The following is a 19,769-nucleotide window of genomic DNA, read 5'->3' as shown; positions in this document are numbered from 1 at the left end:
CTAAAATCTGGACTTATTTCTTTGTAATATTTCAACTTCACTTTGCATTCAGCCTGTTTCGGACGCAAGTCTGACCATTGTCACATTGGATTCAATCTACTGCTACATATGATACAATTTAAGCTCAGGGATTAAAATTTAGCAGTTTCACATTATCCATACACATATCTTAAATAGTTAGATAAACAAAACTTAAATTCCATTACTAAATCTAACTTATAGTGATAATTTTTATTAAAATTTTATTAAAACCGATCCTAATACAAGTAACTGCAGTATTAATTGATAATAAATTGTAGCAAGTTTAGATCCTAATAAAAATAAGATAATGGACTCAATTTACCCTACTGTTTCATTTAAAAGAAGTACGTTATTACAGTTTGAATTTGCTAATAGAACAATCTAATATTCTGAACACCCTGTAAAAAATTTTGCTAAAATAAACATCTATTTAAATATGAAAATAGTCTATTATTAAGGCCCAAGACAAAATTTGTCTCCAATTCTCATATTCGTAGACATTAAATTTTTTCTAAAACGTTACACTTTTAGAAAAAGCGAAATTAATCAAAACACCCTGTATTTAGGTATAACTATTATAAAAGTACAGATTATTTTTTACGGAAAATTTAAAAATGCCATCAAATGTAGGGTATTCAATAACACACACACGCGCGCACACACGCACCCCCTCCCCCCCCCACACACACACACACACACGTTTCACAATATTTGTGGCATCGCATACTATATCCTCAATTGTGGCAAATCGGAGTTAACATACCATGATACTGGCACCCGTCGTGCAGAGTGTGTATGGATAGGAATTACTTTGATACACTCCATGGTATTAATATTATGTATCGACGAATAAAATTGTGGCATCGGATTCCACAATTATTTTGTCATCAGAAACTGTGTGCAAAAGATGCCACAAATATATCCGTAACACATTTTCTGTGTTTCGGGGTTTCATAAGTATTGCTGTATAAACAGTGTGTTTGAAAGCCATGTTGCCAGATTTGTTATAGGAACAAGTTTTAGTGCTTTACCTTTTCTGTGATACAGATACTCTTCTGGTTAATATTACATTTGTTTATTTAGTGCACAATAGTGTTATAAGTTTTATTTTAAATAGACTTCCCTGTATATTTTTTATTTTTAAAAGCTGCTTAATAACCTGATCTCAACGAACTATATCATCTATCATGTAGGGTCTGTTATGAATAATACAGGGTGGAATTTAAAATTATACAGTGTGTAAATCACTCATGGAATACAATTGTTTATGTCCTTATTTTATAAAATTTTAAAAAACGCCAGGCCAGTCTACTTTTAAATTGAAATGTGAACTTTTTAAACATTTAAATGTACAGGATGATTCATGTAAGTCTAGCATAGTTTATCATCTTTTGTTTTCATAAAACACCATGTACATTTTTATGTTTTTAGAAGCTATTTAATAGCCTCATCCCAAAAAAGTACATTATGTAGGTCTATTATAAATAATTCAAGCTGAAGTTTTAGAACTATGAATAATTATTTTCGTCAAGACATTAAATACACAAAATTTTGAAATTAATAATTAATTACACTTTAAATAATGCTTTTTTTTAAATAAGCTAATATAAACATCCATTTTCTAAACTATTTATCAATATATTGGGTTTTATTTATATCACACCCTAAATAATATCATTGGGTAGTTAAGAAGTTTTAAGAAACTTAAAAATATGCAGGGTGCTCCATTAAAAATAAAGATCATGGACCCTGCTTGACGTGCGTGAATCAGCTTGTACATTTAAACTTATGTTTAAAAAACGCCCATTTGAATTTTAAAGTTGACGTGTCCCAGCGTTTTTTACAATTTTCTAAAATAAGGACACAAACAATTTTATTCCATAAGTGGTTTCCACACTGTATAATTTCAAGATACTAACTACTCTGTAATACTCATAATAGACTCTACATGACATAGTTGAATGAGATCAGGTTATTAAAGAGCTTTTAAGAATAGAAAAATATACAGGGAGTTTCATTAAAAGTAAAGCTTTTGCACTGTGGTAGGCTTGCGTGAGTCACATTGTCTATTATATTTAAAAAGCGCATATTTATATTCGACGTGCTTCAGCATTTTTTTATAGGACCCTTAAGCTAGCGGGGACACATAAGCTAAATCCAATTTAACCTACGCAATATTTTTTCACCGATTTCCACTAATTTTTCACCACCAAACCACCCTTAAGTGGAGCGATTCTGCTGGCTTAAGGTTCAAGCTAGCAGGATTCAAACAAAAAACTTTTTGCCTATGACATTTTTTTCACACATTTTTCATTAATTACCACCATAATAATTTTTCACCACCGAACCACCCTTAAGGGGAGAGATTCTCCTGGCTTACGGTTCAAGCTAGCAGAATTAAAAAAAAAATATATTTTTGCCTATGGCATATTTTTTCACCCATTTTTATAAATTATAACTTATACTTATAACTAAAATAAAAAGTGTTCTGTTAAGTCTTTACTAAACTTTGACCACCCTGTTAATTTTTACCTATATCCAACTGATAATAAATATAATATCGACATCAAATTAAATAATATAAATATATTTAAATTTTTTAAATGCAGCTAATATAAATTTTACTATTCAAATAATCTAATCTAGCTGTTCTGTCCAACCTGTAATTTTCGTCTTATTTGATTATTCTTAAAATATTTATCTGCTAAAATGTTTTCCAAGTAATATAAACTCTTTATATTATACAACTAACCGTATATTTAATACCCTTCTTATTTAAACTGCCAATGCTTTTCCACCCAGATGTAGCCAGCGGATTCCATCAAATTGAAATGAAGGAAGAAGATATTTAGAAGAGAGTAAAGGAGAACGTTTAAAAAGACTTACAGGCGAAATATATCTAGTCTACATGGACATTTTCAAACTCTCTTTAGGAACATATGGTAAATCTTAAGAAGATTTTTGAGAAATTAAGGGAAACAAGATTTAAAATACAAGTTGACAAATGTGAATTTCTTAAGAAAAATTAATGCTTATACATACTAATATAAAAATTACCACTAACACGTTATGCAAGCAACACTATTGTTTATAAATACTAAAATAATTCCCTAAAAACGTCTAAATAGGTTTTTAAAAACTAAATACGTTTTTTATAGATATATTACTTGTAGATGGAATAGTACAGTATCTATTATTCTGTAAGTTTCAGCATGCCAGATAAAATTAACCGGTAACATTCTTATTGTAATCTGAAAAAGTGTTGTACAAAATAATTGATATGGCAACCCCGTTAGTATGACGATTCGCTTGAAGCGTTTCGAGGCCGAAAGTAATGCAATCTATCGATGATAAATACTACCAACGTTTGAGATGGAGCCATCTCTCTAGTATAAGATTTGATGGCGGCAGTTCAAGGTATAATTCTTGTTTAACGAGATTTTTCATATGTTTAGGAAAAAATATTCAACATTTTATTGCAAATATTTTCCACTTTTACAGTTTTATATATGTTGTTATTAAAATTTTTTCCGGTTTCTTACCGGTAGCTTTATTGTAAGCCGGAACATATTATTTTTTCCCATTGTGACAAAACTGTAAATTCAAAAAGTTTCAAAAAATTCATACGTATTTCTTAGGTTTATATTTTTATGTTGTGAGAAAATTAACAAAATTGTATGTCTGGTTCTCCCGCTTTATACTTGTAAAAAAGTAGTTTTTTAGAGTTTTTTCGAAAACGGAAACATGAAGTTTGCTCAAATTTTGTCAAAATACTTCTAGTTGTCACATATACCTTCTCAACTTTTTTCAAATTTTTTGAATTTGTAGTTTGTCTTTTGGGGGGTGCAGATCAACCTTAAACTCCCTCGAGTGAGGGTGGTTACCCGCTCCCCCTCGAGGTTGTAAAAAGTTTATAAAAAAAACCATAATAATGGCTAAAACAGTGAATTTTAAAACAAAAATGATCTTGTTAAATTTAAAATAGATCTTGCTTTTAAACTAAAGTACAAAGTGGTGTATATTACATTTTTTTCAAGCTCTTCGTTTTAAAAAACGTTGCGCTGAAAGGGCTTGAAGATAGTGCTAAACGCATGCGATTACAACCTTTAAACAATCATATCTCATTTAATTTTTAGCCTACAAAAATAAAGAAAGAATCAGATTAGTCTTCAGTGAAAAAAGCAGATTTTTCGTATTCGAGCCTTTTGTCTGTATCTTTCTTAGTTATTTTGAAAAAAGGGGATTTTTTGAGACACTCCGTAAATAGTGTCTTTACTTTGAACTCAGATTTTTTCAAAATTAAACCTTCTAAACCAGTTAAACTTCCAGAATGTAATGTTTATATACAAATGAAGTACATTGTAAATGAGTAACGAATAGTTTCAACCCGGATGGTTTGGTAAGGGTGAGTTTGTTAATTTCTGGGACACAAAAAATATAAGCAGACTTTATTTTAGTTATAACTTTATATAACATTAATTTTTATGTAAATCATTTTTACCAGTGATAATTTTAAAGGTTTTTGTAAGATCTTTAAAAAAGTTTCTATAAGTTTTCCATGAAAAACTTACAATTTTCAGGTTATTCAACATCATGTTTCGATTTTTGTATTCGACGAATAAAAGTCTATTTTCGAGGAGCCATAACGTTGTTAATATTAAGTTATAGTACAGTAATAATAATAATAATAAAAACAAATCTTATAACGTTTATGGGTTTCATTTTATATTTAAACAGTTTTCCCGATAACATCTAAATTTTTGAAGTTATTCGCGAAAAACCGTTTAAAATAATGCTTTTTTGACGTGTAATTTATAAACTTTAAATTATGAATAAGTCCAAAATATTGCCTTTTCGAAAAAACTCTAAAGATCATTTTTGTCTTAAAATTTACTGTTCTAGCGACTATCATGGTTTTTTTATAAACTTTTCCATCCCCGACCAAGGGTGGTAACTACCCCTAGAGGAAGCAAATCCATGCATTTAAAAAGAATTCTGAGCAGAACCGTCATATCCTGGACTAATTATTCCTGTGTTATTTTTATGTCATGCCCAAGTCAAGACGCAAAATTCGCCAAATTGTTGTGAAAGACCGAGTCCTTGTAAACGACGTGAAATCGACTGCCTCGGATTCTCCTACACCTCTCACGGACAGATTAAATGTTTTCGGCAAATATTGCGTTTCATTGACTTACAGGTGCTGGTTCATTGTTTACTGAACCAGTGGACTCAAATTTATTAACCACACTGTGAATAGTCCTCTCAGTAGGACGATTATGCCAATTGCAAAATGGGCGAAGCACGCGGAACGTTGCCCGAACTTCCATAAAACAATTTTATTATTTGCACGTGTTTTTGGATGCTATATCTATCTATGGTTATTTACAGCAAATTTGATAGATGTAAATTGGTAGAACTACAGTTCACTAATATTACAGCAGATGGTTGGAGACAAAGATGTTATCATTTTATAAAAGTAGAATATACAATATTTAGAATTAGAAATAGATATAGATGCTTATAAAGGTTAATAAACTTATGATTCATTTAAGAAATTATTGTAGTGATGACAGCGACTGAACACACAATAAACAAATTAGTTGATTTCGGCACTCTGGAGATTAATAAAATTATTTTGCTGTGGGTAAAATATAGATTGAATTTTTAGAAAATAAGTAATATTTCATTTTAGCCTATGGCTATTAATTTTAAAACGTAAAGCTATATTGTATTTATGATTATTGTATAAAGCTTCTTATCTGTGTCTCCTGATAATAGAGACATCGAACTTTGCCGTTGATCCACCGCAGCTTATATGCTTGGGAGATGTGATTTTATAAAGAATTTAAGTTAAGACTACCATAACATGTTTTTTCTATTTAAATATACTCTTTAGCATCTTTAAATATTTTAAAAAGCTGGAAAAGAAATTTTTTTTAGGCTTTAGTCCTTAGTTTTTGTGGCATTGATCTCAAAATAAAATTGCTTAAATGAGCATTATGAAAAAATGATTCATTACAGGTGCAAATTACTTACTGTTCAGGATTAATATTCTTGAGCCAAGCGGATTTTAGTGCATCTTCGGCGGTTATTCTTTTTTCTGGATCAAGTTCCAACATTTTATCCAATAGATCTAAAGATGACGGGGGCATAAACACAAAGTCCTCTCTTAATCTCCGTCTATGTAATTTATTAGGTTTTAGGGTGTGAAAAAGCGGTAATTTGATCACAGAAGGCCACACAGCGGGGGTAGGAGTTCCACATACTCGGGATATCCTGTCCAGTTGCATCATATCGGCGTTTGCCTAAAATATTTATTGTATTATACCATATATCACCAAATATGTATGGGTATAACGGAAATATATCTAAATATTTCAGCAGAAACCTAATTTAATAATAATATCTAATTTTTAAAGAATTTTGTTGTAAAAATTTTGAGATTAGTAAAAGTTTGAGAATATTAAGGGAAAGACTATGACTAAGTACAAAAATGTATTATGAAAATAAAAAACATTCAACAGAATTCAATTGCTTGGTTAAAGCAGGATTTGAAAACTGTAACTGATTGCAAAACACAAACGGCAGTGAAGTAACTAATAAAACATGTTAATACAGCAACGGAAAACTACTTCATTATTAAAAAAACTTACTATGAAGTAAAAACTTCTTGAGTGTAGTAAGAACTTCTTGAGTCAAGTAAAAGCCATATAAGAAGACCGGTTAATAATTAGGCGATGATCAGTGGGTATCAAACCATTTTTAAAATTTAATTCCACTTAAAAAATAAATTATTTAATTTCATATATTTTCTGTTCAGTAAGAACGTTTGATTTTGTTCTGTTAAAAGCAAATGAAATGAATATAATATTTATATATAATTTGTTACACAATAAAATTTATTTTATTAATGACATTTTAAATATAGTAATCATTCAGTTTACTATACTAGACTATACTATAACTCTCTATATAATATAATCTCCCTCCTATGGCGCTACATCCCACATCAGGCCATGTCGTCTCCCAGAATCCGCCTCCAAGCACCCCTTTCCTTAGCCACTCTCCTCCATTTATCCACCCTCATTATCTGCTAAGCATCGGTTCTTACTTCGTCTATCCACCGCTTCCTTGGTTTTTCTACTGGCCTACGTCCCACCATAGTTCCACTAAGTGTTCTATTATTATCCATTCTTATAAGGTGGCTTGCCCAGTGCAATCTTTGTATTTTTATATAATTTCCTGTAGAGAATTCTTTGTAATATTGATATGACTCGTGGTTGAACCTTATTCTTCTCAATAACTTTCAAAAGTATTAATATGGTTTATTGTTTTTTTGTGCCATGATTCATGTTTCTGCGCCATATGTTGCTATTGGTCGTATGATAGTTTTATATATTTTGAGCTTTACTTCCATATGAATATCTTTGGCATTTTCTTTAAGCTCGACTTTTTAAGGGACCAGTTCTCCCTTCCTGGTCGGCATTCACCTTACCTTCCACCGGAGTTGGTTTCCCAATCTCCGGTAAGGTCGCTTTAGGTTTGACGGAGTTCACGGGTGAACCGCGGGTAATTAGACCAGTGATAGCATACGGATCGGAGGCAATGTGTCTTACGAAAAAAGATGAAGAAAAATTAAGAATAATTGAAAGAAAAATTATGAGAATAATACACGGCCTAATAAAGACAGAACAAGGAGGATATAGAAGACTAATAAATCATCTAATAAGAAATATCACCGAAAGGGAAGACAAGGGAACCGAAAGGTAAAATTTATTAAAACAAATCCTGCTATGATTTGAACACATACAAAGAAGAGAAGAAGATGCACTAATTAGGAAGATAACAAACTGGGAACCAGTAATAAACAAACCAAGAAGAATACCAAAAATAAGATAGAAATACTAACTACTAGAGGATATATCAGAGGAGAAAAGTAGACAATATGTATATATATATATATATATATATATATATATATATATATATATATATATATATATATATATATATATATATATATACATATATATATTTAACGTGATTATTTCGACCAAAAAACAATTTATAAATATGTTGGAAATATCGGGTATGTGGTCTATATTAAATAAAAAATCTTTGTTTTTTCTAAAGCTCAATATTTCGCCATTTATTTAATAGCTTCATCAGGAGTAAAGAAATTAAAAGATTATAAACATAAATAAAATTGAATATTAAAATAACATTATTGTTGATGAAACTGTACATTTAATAAAATGCATGTTAAAATTTAAAATATCTTTGAGCACGTTCGTTAGCAATAAATAAGATGGAACAAGTAAAAATTATTTCTCTAATAAATAATTTTTACTTGTTCCATCTTATTTATTGCTAACGAACGTGCTCAAAGATATTTTAAATTTTAACATGCATTTTATTAAATGTACAGTTTCATCAACAATAATGTTATTTAAATATTCAATTTTATTTATGTGTATAATCTTTTAATTTCTTTACTCCCGACGAAGCTATTAAATAAATGGCGAAATATTAAGCTTTAGAAAAACAAAGATTTTTTATTTAAGACCACATACCCGATATTTCCAATATATATATATATATATATATATATATATATATATATATGTAGGTCTAATTAAAGTTCTTTTATTATTTGAAGAGGGTTAACGTTATATTTAAAAGTCCGCGATCTATGCGAGAAGTCTTTATTATATACAATACACTGTAACGATGTTATTTACATTTACAATACACAAGATTACGGATAATTGTCTGCGACCTGCGAATTAAAATATCGAACACCCCCGTCGTTAATTGGTTTCGTCTTTTCGTCTTTTTCGGCGTGTGGTTCCTGTGGTTTAAGTGGTTCCTTGCAGTGGCGTAACTAATGAATAAAACTATGCTAAATACTTATAGTAAGAAATATTCCTACATATATATATATATAAAGTTAAACACTGCAAAACTGTTACCATGTTCTACATAACATTTTTGACGATTGATCATTTACCTAAATATAATTCCCACTAAGATATAAAATAATACCAGATCATTTAATTGTTAACAACAAAATAGAAAAAAGACAAAAATGTAATATGATGACAAGTATGAATTTGATGGTAATACGATCTTCACAGATATCTGGGATAGTATCTGGGATATCCAACGAGTTAGAAGAGTTGAAAAGGAGGGACACAGTTAGGGGAAGAATGCTAGAGGATCAAGAAGGAAGACAAAGGAGGAATAACCTTATTTTTAGAGGTGTTCGTCATTCTGGTAGAGAGCCTTGTGCTTTAGTAATTTCAGATTTTTGTAAAAACTTTTTAGGTATTGAAGATCAAGTTATGATTAATCGAGCACACCCACTTGGATCACCAAAGCCAAATGGACCCATAATAGCTCATGTGCCGTGGGATACTGATATTTCTAAGATTCTGGGACAGACTAAAAAATTAAGAGGTACTGAAATTTACATTGACAGAGACTATACCAAAGAAGTTAGGGAGAAAAGATCGAGACTGAGAGCAATTATGAAGAAAATAAAAGAAAAGAATAATGAGCTGAAAATGAAACTGGTCTTTGATTCGTTATTGGTGGAATCAGTTAAGTACAGTTGGGACTTGAGGGATGGATTAAAGTGTGGAAAGGATAATGGTATGAATCGTTTGAAGATGGACTGGAACGTCGATTTAAACTTCTTGTTTAATTCTCCAAGTATTAATAGTGATCAAGCAGAAGTGATGGATCATTCAGAGAATATAAATCAAGAAAACTCCAATATCCAGTCGGGGGAATCAGGAAGAGGGTTGGTGAACCAGATCTGATAGAGAGTGAAGATGATGATGTCGTGAATTTGGAACATGGAATGGCTATTGGTAATATGACTATTGGTAATGAGAGTTGGAACACAATAAAAATACTTATGTATAACATAGCAGGTTTGAAATCAAAACTTAATCAAATAGGATTTGTAAAATATGTAAGTAACTTTGAAATATTTATATTATGTGAGACACATGTAGAAACTGTATTTACTGATAAGGTTTTTAATAATAGATATAAGTTATATACACAGGCAGCTGCGAGATTTTCCAATTTTGGTAGAGCGAGTGGAGGGTGGTTGTGTGGTGTTAATCATAAGATACAACATAAGTTGAGGAAAGTGGATGATCAAATGATTATAGATATAAAAGTAGGTGATGAAAAAGTAAGCATTATTCCAGTGTATCTGAGGCCAGGAGAGTACTGGGCGGAGTGTTTTGAAAATGTTGAAAGAGTGTTAGTAGAAAATTTAGATCAGAATGTTGAAAATAGTTTAGTTGTAGGTGATTTTAATGCAAGGTTGGGGGAGGAAGGGATTTTAGGTGATGAGCTTGATGAAGATGGGGTATACAGAAGGACAAGCCTGAGTGAAAGGAGAGTTTCTAAAGATAAGTTGATTAATCATCATGGGAAAAAGATAATTGAACTATGTGACGACTTTAATTTGGTTATTTTGAATGGTAGAACAAAAGGCGATATAGAGGGGGAGTACACATTCTTAGGGCCGTTAGGCAGTTCTGTCATAGATTTTGCATGTGTATCAAGACCGATGTTAAATTTAGTAGATAATTTTTTTATAGGTTGTGAATATTATTCTGACCATATGCCTCTAATAGTGGAGCTGACCTTCGATAATGACGGTCAGGGATCAACGAGTAAAGTTTTGCCACTGCTTCCTAAAATTACTTGGACCCAAACTGATTCGGAAAAATATAAAGAAAGAATGTCTTGTGAAATTAATAGGGTGAATGAGTGGACTGATCAACCGGAGACAACTTTAGAGTTACTACAGCAATGTATAAAAAAGTCAGCACACAAGGGAGAATGTAAGCTTTTTAAGGCAAAGGAGGAGTGTAAACAAAGCCAGCAATGGTTTGATGGTGAGTGCGCAAGAAAGAGGAAGCAAGTAATGTCATATCTCAGAGTATCTAGAAAAATTAGCTCAACTTATGCAACAAACATATACAGGAATGTTAAACAGGAATACAAACACCTTTGTGACTTTAAAAAGAAAGAATTTTATAAGAATGCTGCATTGGGTTTAAGAAATACTAAAAATTCAAAAGAATTTTGGAAGGCTGTTGGACTGTATAAGTTTGGAAGTTCGGCCATTGGGGAAGGTGTTAACTTAAATAGTTTACTGCAACATTTTGCAAGACATTTGAATACGGAGATAACAGCAGATCCTGTGTTGTATGCAGAACCGTTTATCCTCAATGAACATTTAGACCGGCCGTTTAGTATGGAAGAACTTCAAATAGCATTGGATTCTTTAAAACCAAATAAAGCACCAGGAGTGGATAGAATTGCTGCTGAGTTCTACAAGTTTCTTCCAGAAAACGGAAAAGTGCTTGTACTTGGGCTTGCTAATAATTTTTTCGTCAAACCAAACTTTCCTCGGGGATTTTATGATGCAATAATTTTTCCTCTTTATAAGAAAGGAAATATGGAAAGTGCAGAAAGTTATCGAGGTATCAGCTTCTTAAATGCAGTAACCAAACTCATTGCGGCATTGACTTTAACCAGACTTACCTCGTGGGTACAAAATAATAACATGTTAAATGAGTTTCAGGCAGGATATAGAACCGGCTATTCAACTATAGACAACATTTTTAATCTTACGAGTATAGTAAACATCCAACATGCACGGGGAGTAAAAAATGTTTATACATTTTTTGTGGACTTTAGTGCTGCCTTTGATACAGTTGATCGATGGGCCCTTTTTTACAAGTTGAGTCGCTTAGTCGATTATCTACTAAAGTGCTGAATTTGTTAAAAAGTATGTTCGCAAGTACAAAATCGGCAGTCTGGTCAAGGGAAGGTCTATCTGAATGGTTTGACTGTAATGTAGGAGTGAGACAGGGATGTCTTTTAAGTCCATTACTGTTTGCGCTTTTTGTGAATGACCTGCATGACGCATTGGGAGGCGGTTTGGAGATAAATGGTTTAATTATAAGACTTTTATTATATGCAGATGATTTGGTTTTGATGGCAATCAATCCGAAGGTGCTACAGCGGATGATTAATGAACTGGAAAAATACTGTAGGATGTGGAATCTAAAAATCAATTTAGATAAATCCAAAATTCTTGTATTCAGAAGAGGAGGTGGTGTGATCAGGGAATCTTGGAAGCTGAATGATCGAGTATTAGAGGTAGTGAATAACTATAATTATTTGGGAATGATACTAACACCCAAGTTGTCGTTTAAAGCTCATCTAAAAAAGCGCCAGAGTTTGGCAAAAGTAGCGATTCACACGGCTTGGAGTAGGTTAGTGTCTAAGGCTGATATACCCTTTTTGGCTAAAGTGACAGTGTATGAGTCGGTGATAAGATCAATTTTGACTTATGAGTCCCAGGTATGGGGTCTTTTTGAGTACGATGAGGTGGAAATAATCAGAAGATTTTATATAAAAAAAATGTTCTCTTGTCCAAGGTATTGTCCTAACTTTATGTTAGATTTGGAGACAGGTATTGCTAGAGTCAGCCTATATACAATGAATTTACATCAAAAATATGTTAAAAAAATACTAGGATATTCGAGTGATAGGTTGCCAAAATTTCTTTTGAAAGAAATGATAAGAGCAAGGTGTGGCTGGTGGAAAGATTGGATGAGCATGGGAGACAAATTTGGAATTGAGGTAAGGTGTGAATGGGAATGGAGAGAAAGCTGGCCTAGTATGATTGAGAATATGATAGAAAAAAAGAAAGAGGAGATACAGCGTCAGGCTGAGAATAGGGCACTCAAATCAAATTTTTGTGGACACTACAAAGAACTGCGAGAAGAAGGAGTAAACATGCATTATCTACTGGAAATGGAAAATTTTGGGGACATTCGATGGCTCTTCAAATTAAGATGTGGAGTTCTATATTTGAATGATCGACCTGGCAGAAATGATGAAAGAAGGTTTTGCTCAATGTGTAATACGAAGGAAAGGGAAGATGTGATACATTTTTTGGGAAAATGTTCGGTGTTGAGACATATTAGGTTAAAGTGGTTGGGTAGACATGAACTTAGTAGAGTGGAAGTAGTTACAATGATGAGACAGGGAAAGGCTGAGTTAGCAGGTTATTGTAGGGAAGCATGGGCGTATAGGTATAAGTTAGTGAGCCTATTTAATTATTAAATCTATTAGCATGGTGTTATTTCAATAGTATTAAAATATTAAAATTAGTATTAATAATTTGTTTGCGAATAGCTATTATCTTTTTATCTGTCTTGTCTATCTTGACTATCTTGTTATTATTATTATTATATCAACAGCTTTCACCCCCTCTAAGGGACACATTCAATAATTTTAAATGCAATATATACCTTAATGTTATACTTTGTTATTACTGTTTAGTCCAGGGCGAAGTACTACTTAGTAGGATATACACATTTAGTCTATTACTTACATTTATATGAATATTTACTTAATTTATTTTTTATTAATTTTAATGAACTTGTTAGATGTAATGAGCCTTTGTAATTTTTTGTATATTAATTAGGGAATAATATTAGTTTGCCAACCCTCCTGATGGCATGTGCCAAGGAGAACAAATGTCACTAAAAGAGAAAATTGTATTTTTTTTTAATGGGAAATAAAAAGACATTATTGATTTGATTTGATTGGTTTGATTTGATCTTCACAGATATCGCCGCCCTAGTACCTACATATTTCTTTGTCGATAATAGTATTTTAATACCGTGAATAATTTTTCAATGATATGTGTGGATGGAACCTTATTTTTCTAATAACAATATATTGCAAAGGCATAACTTTGATTATTTGGTAAACGTACATTATACGTCACAAAAATTTAAACAAAAATCATTAAAACATGTTTTACATTCACTGCATGAATACGATATATTATATTCCGTAGGCCTTATTTCAATAAAATAATAAATCGAATATCAAACTTGTTGAGCAGCGCTGACTGAAACAACAGAGCAGTAAAATGTTATACATAAAGATGTTGTAAAATATATTTTCGCTTACTTGGTCTACTAATAATAAAGTTGTCAGCATTAAATTGCAAAATGGTCTTTGTACGTGGCTTTAACTTTGGTAAGTTTTTTATAACTATGATATACAAGCAAACACTGGAATTTTTCCTTTTTAAATTTCAATTCATTATTCTCCCCTAGTAGAAGCATCAGAAGTGAAATAAAAATGAAGCTCCCCAGTCCTCGGTAGACTTTTGATAGTCAGAGAGAACTAAGAATCCTTGGGAGGAATTTAAAAATCTGAACTCTCTGACTATCAAAATCTGCTGTTGGCTGAGGGCCATCACTTTTGTTTCACTTGTTTTGGTGATTATACTAGGAAAGAATAATGAAGTCGTTACTTACCATTGCCTTTTGGGGTTACCACCCCTATGCTGTAATTTATAACAGGGTTTCAATTAAGCAATTGCATTATGTTTTAAACGTGTTTTTTTATTTTCATGCTATTTTTGTAGGCTCAAAAACTGTGTCATTGCTGTTTGCAAGAAATATTCTACTAAATTGGATTCTACTCATTCTGTTTGCGGCTTAAACTCCAACCAAACAGTCGAGTTCTTAAACCCGTACCATAAACAAAATTTTTAATGTATGTTTTGAGGAGTCTAATATACTGTCTTTTATGTGTTTAAAAAAAAGTTTTGAAACAGTGTATTTTTCCAAGAATGGGATCTCTCACATTGTAACAGCTAAACTAGTTACTTATATTAGTATTCTATTATACCATAACTCTGATAATGGCTTTGTAAGTCGAAAGCACTCAGCTAGGAATTAAAAAAAATTTACACACTTTTACATAAAAATACTTTTCTTTTCCATTATTTCATTTAGAAATAAATAATTTTTGTGAAAATTATCGGTATTTTGTTTCCGATTTAGAACGTTTGGCTAATTTGCTTGATATTTCCATGAAAACCCTTAATAGTAATTTTCTAGTTGCACATACACCATGTATATTAATTTATATATATTATAATACGAAACATAAAAAGATCTTGCTCGTATGGTGCGGTTAGCTTACCCAAATATACTCTGATAACGTCTAGTAGTTTTTATTTTTTATTGATGATAAATTTTGGGCTACCGGTTAGCGGTTACCAGTTTTAGACTAAATATTAAAGAGAGCCATATTTTTGGCGAGGTCTTCATCACATTTACAAGAAATATAATAGTGGGAAAACTAGGATTGGTTGTCATGGAAAGAGTTTGTTGATAAAGTAATTAATTCATGTCAAGATAATGACAGTGAACAGACACGAAAATTAAAGACTATGCTGATAGAATTTCAAGCCGTTTTTGTCATGGATTAAAAGGATAAGGGTAAAACAGGAATCGCGACTCATAAAATTAATACTGGATATATAAGATACTCCCTTCGGGTGCTTTTGGTTCTCTAAACTCGACCAAAAAGTGGATGTTGGAATGGAGGCAGGTTTGAAAAGACTGACAACAAAAACATGTTTAGTTTATTTGAATGACGTAATTGCGATGGGAAGATCATTTGACGAGCATTTTAATAATCTGAGGATAGTGTTACGATTATTTTGAGTTAATTTATAAAACTAAGTTCAAAGACTTGTCATGATGTTTGTTCAAAGATGTTTTGATGAGAAGTTAAGATAAATTTAACATTTGGAAGTTTCCTCGGGTTATACACATATTACCGACCTTTTGCTAATATCGCTCAGTCCTTAACTAAGCTCACTGAATAGCACAAGAATATATCTTCAATGATGAATGTCAAAAAGCTTTCGAAGAACTGCAAAGTGCTGTTATCAGTTCACCGATCTTTGCTACCCAAGGTAAGAAGTAAAATTTGTTTTGAAGACGGTTACTATATTGACATAGGAGCTGTTCTCAGATTCAAGATGGACAAGAAAAAGTCATCGCTTACCTCAACAATTCCTTGCTGAAACCAGAAAGACATTACTATGTCACTAAAAGTGAATTTCAGGATGTGAAGGCTTGTGAACATGTTCACATAGACCTGAATGGCCAAAAGTTTCTTCTGACAACTTCAACAGCTACAAGATATTCAAGAAAATGATCCATATCTCAAATGTGTCTTATATTGGAAATGTAAAGGTAAAAGATTAACCTGGCAGTGCATGTTAAAACTTATTGGAGCCAGTGGAATTGCCTGCTACTGAATGAAAATTTGTATATAACCTTTGAAAATGACTGGCCAGACCTCCGCTTGAGGTTGGGTCTTCACGAAAACTTCTTGCGAAAAAATATGTCGACTATATGAAGTTAAGGATGAAAAACATACCCTACAGTGATTCAAAGTGCGTGATTTTGTCTGGCTATATAATCCAGAACGACGTCGAATCCTATCTCCTAAAAGACAATGGGAAGTTCTGTATGAAATTGAAAAGAGAATAAATGATGTGATACACCAAGTTAAGTTCCAGGAAAGAAACTAAAAATTGCTCACATAAATCGTGTTGTCCCATATGCCGGCTCAAAACAGAGGAAGCAAGAACCTCTCAAAAACATGGATAGCTGCCGACCGGGTTTCAATAAATTAATGTCAAATTATGCAGATACAAGAAAGACCAGATTAGGTTTGATCATCGAAAATATTTTTACAGTTCCTGAAGATGTCACCATAGCTTATTGTGTCACTTAAGACTTCATGGCCAAGGGAATATCTTGAGAATCCTCTTCCGAAAGAGCAAGAGCTACGAGTATATATGGCGCACGTTAGGTTGGAATATTGTGAGAAGCATAGTTGTAATTTTTTGAGAGAATAGCGTAAAAATTCCCTGTGTTGCTTTAATCTAAACGGACCCTGCTCTTCAAGAACAGTAGATTGTTACCTTTTTCTTTAAGGCTTGTGCACAGCTGTAAATATATACCCGTCCTTTTCGCCACCGAGAGAAAATGTTGAGAGTTTCTTATCGGGACGGTCAGTGGTAAGAAAGGGACAGTGTACCATGTCCAAATCTGAACCGTGATTCATCTTAGAAGCTGGGCGATACGTATTGAATACTCTCGATGGAATAACATCGTTGATTTGAACTTGCTAAAAATATTGTTTACTAAAAAACCGGTTAATTTTGTGTGGCGGAAAGCCATTAGGCATAGTTTGTAAAATAGTAAAATTATTACATTTGTACAACGTTTAAATAAATCAGTGCAAATAATTCGAAGAGTAGGTTTAATTTTCGTTGTATAATAAATACTTCGAATGTTTATTGTCGTGAACTCACTTGGAATAGGGGCTTTTTCATGAATAGTTCTCCCAATATACATCCACAGCTCCAAATATCGATGGCCGGACCATATCTTTCCTCTCCCAGTAGAAGTTCTGGTGGTCGATACCACAAAGTAATTACCTTGTTGGTATAGGGTCGCTGTCTATCTTCTGCATTGTACAACCGGGCTAGACCGAAATCGGCAAGTTTTACTTCTCCTCTGAAATAAATATTTTGAAATTTGTAAAAATTAAATATTGAAATATTAGAAATTTAACAATACGAAAAATGCCCACAAATATGCAAAAGAAAATAAAGTGGGTTAAGATCATTATCATCATCTTGGTGCTGGAGCCTTTAATGTATGAAAATAAAATCAATAAAGTGTTACTATACTTACTTATTATTCATTAGAATATTACTACACTTTATGTCTCTATGTAGAAAATTTTTCTTGTGGCAGTAATTCAAACCATCTAATAGTTGCTTCATAATGCATGCATTATTCAATTCGTTAAAATCTACCATTCCCGATTCCAGCAAACCCATCAAGTCATGATCCATATACTCAAACACTAGGTAAAAGGATCCTTTTTCCTAAAATATCAAAAATATAATAAATTGGTGATATTCCAGAAAAAGATATTGTAACTGTAGATGTGAAATAAATTATATACTATTTAAGGCCCAAAAATATTCATACTTTATGTAATGTTAAAAACTTCGTCCGTTATTCCGTAGGTTCGTTGGGTGAATCGAGTAGCTAAACAGTCCCATTGTCGGTTCCAAGTGCGTTTAAAAAAAGGCACAAGAATTATCAAGGGGCTAACAACCCTTTTCCATAAAAAAATTTTGTTACAAAATCTCAAGTTAGAAATAATGTTCTGAAGCTGTTTATTTATTCTTGTTTAATTTGTATTTTGAGAATGATTTCCGAGGTAAAAATCGAAACATTAAAATAAACGTATTTTTAAATAAAATTGTGGTTAATTCCCATTAAAGATAACTCGTAGAAAAGCCTAAATGAATTCTTTAACAAGACTATCTAGACATTGAATAAAGGACAATGCTTTAAAGATTAGCTTTTGGAATGTAAGAATCCTGTACAGGACAGCGTGACTGAATATGCTCTAATATCAACTTCGATACAAGAGATGCGATGAACGGGAACTGGCATTATACAGAAAAAAGAACACAACATATACTACCAACACGAATTCATAACTACTTTCCTACTATCGAAAAAGCCCAAAAATTCTATTGCTTTTAAAGCCGTAGGTGATCAGTTATGTATTCTCGGCGTAAAATGAAATTTCTTCAACCTACGTCTAATCAACGTTCATCTTACAATTTAGATACGCTGAAAACTAAAACAAAAACAGTTTCAGTTTCATATAAGACCCTAAAACCTTGATAGTTTATCAATCGAGTACAACAATGTGGAACGACCACAAAAAGGCTCTAACAGCTGGAAACATATTGTGTATATTCGAAATCAAGTTAAGAAGATGAGAAGACACAACTGGTTTGACGAAGAATACGGGAAAATAGCAGTGGAAAATGGAGAGGAGTTTGGGAACATGCAACAAAAGAAGAACAAGGACGACAAAAGGTAAGTATAGATATTTGCGTAGGGGCGAAACATAAGAATCACAAAATGACATATTAGAATGGCTAAAATACCATATCAGTCAAGGAGAAACAAAAACTTTGTATCGCCAGATATAAACATCATAAAAAAGGAATTTAAAGCAAGATATAACAAACGCAACAATAAACAATGCAAGTCTTTTAATTGCAAATGGGGATATCCTGATATCCTCAGATAGTATAATGCCCCAGATATTGATAACATACCAGATGAAATTTTCAAAATTGGAGGACACACACACAGATAGACTTCATAAGTAAGTAGTAAATAAATCTAATTAGTTCAAATCAGGCGACCTAGGGGGTCATTCCACTTGACCCCTTCTTCCTATACACCGTTGTGGAATAGTTCTGTTTAAAAATTTTGTTGAAAAGTGTTTTGCTGAAACCAGATTCTGCGGTCTAAATTAGTGGTTACTTGAATATCAGGAAAGAGCTGGATCAGATCAGGAATTAATGTATTTTGTAGTAAATCCATATATAATGCTGCTGTTAATTGTTCATCAAAAAAATATGGACCAATAATTATATTTCTCACAATATCAGTCCAAATTTCATTTAATGTGTTTAATACGTTTATTCTTCATTTATTATTTGGTAATGGAATTTTTGCATTTTCGCCACCCTGTAGGTGTAAAGAAACTCTGTAAATTGAAAAAAAAATGGAGGTTCCATTAAAAAAAAAATGGTGATGACTTCATCATACTAAGGTGGGCCGCCCTGTATATTTAATTATACTTTGAAAAAATAGAAAAAATCGACCTGTTTCGGGAACTTCTAATACTGTTGTTTATTTAGCTAATGATGAATTCATATGTTACTTTATTGACGCACTATATATATATATATATATATATATATATATATA

At 32.0% G+C, this 19,769-nt stretch overlaps 1 protein-coding gene across 4 annotated transcripts in view; it reads right to left on the bottom strand.

The window, feature by feature from the left end:
- Nucleotides 1–19,769, bottom strand: part of Cdk12 (Cyclin-dependent kinase 12) — a 446,209-nt gene that overhangs the window by 225,098 nt on the left and 201,342 nt on the right. For all 4 annotated transcript variants that reach the window (XM_072523219.1, XM_072523221.1, XM_072523220.1 and 1 more), the window contains exons 12-14: nt 17,652–17,848; nt 17,267–17,471; nt 6,058–6,326 (exon numbers count right to left, since the gene is read on the bottom strand). In XM_072523219.1, coding sequence (XP_072379320.1) covers nt 6,058–6,326; nt 17,267–17,471; nt 17,652–17,848 — 671 coding nt within the window. The remainder of the gene's footprint in view (nt 1–6,057; nt 6,327–17,266; nt 17,472–17,651; nt 17,849–19,769) is intronic.

The sequence above is a fragment of the Diabrotica undecimpunctata genome, chromosome 2 (genome assembly GCF_040954645.1).
Source record: "Diabrotica undecimpunctata isolate CICGRU chromosome 2, icDiaUnde3, whole genome shotgun sequence".
Lineage (NCBI taxonomy): Eukaryota > Metazoa > Arthropoda > Insecta > Coleoptera > Chrysomelidae > Diabrotica > Diabrotica undecimpunctata.
Note: the sequence above shows the minus strand (reverse complement) of the source record. Positions and strands in the feature narration are given on the sequence as shown.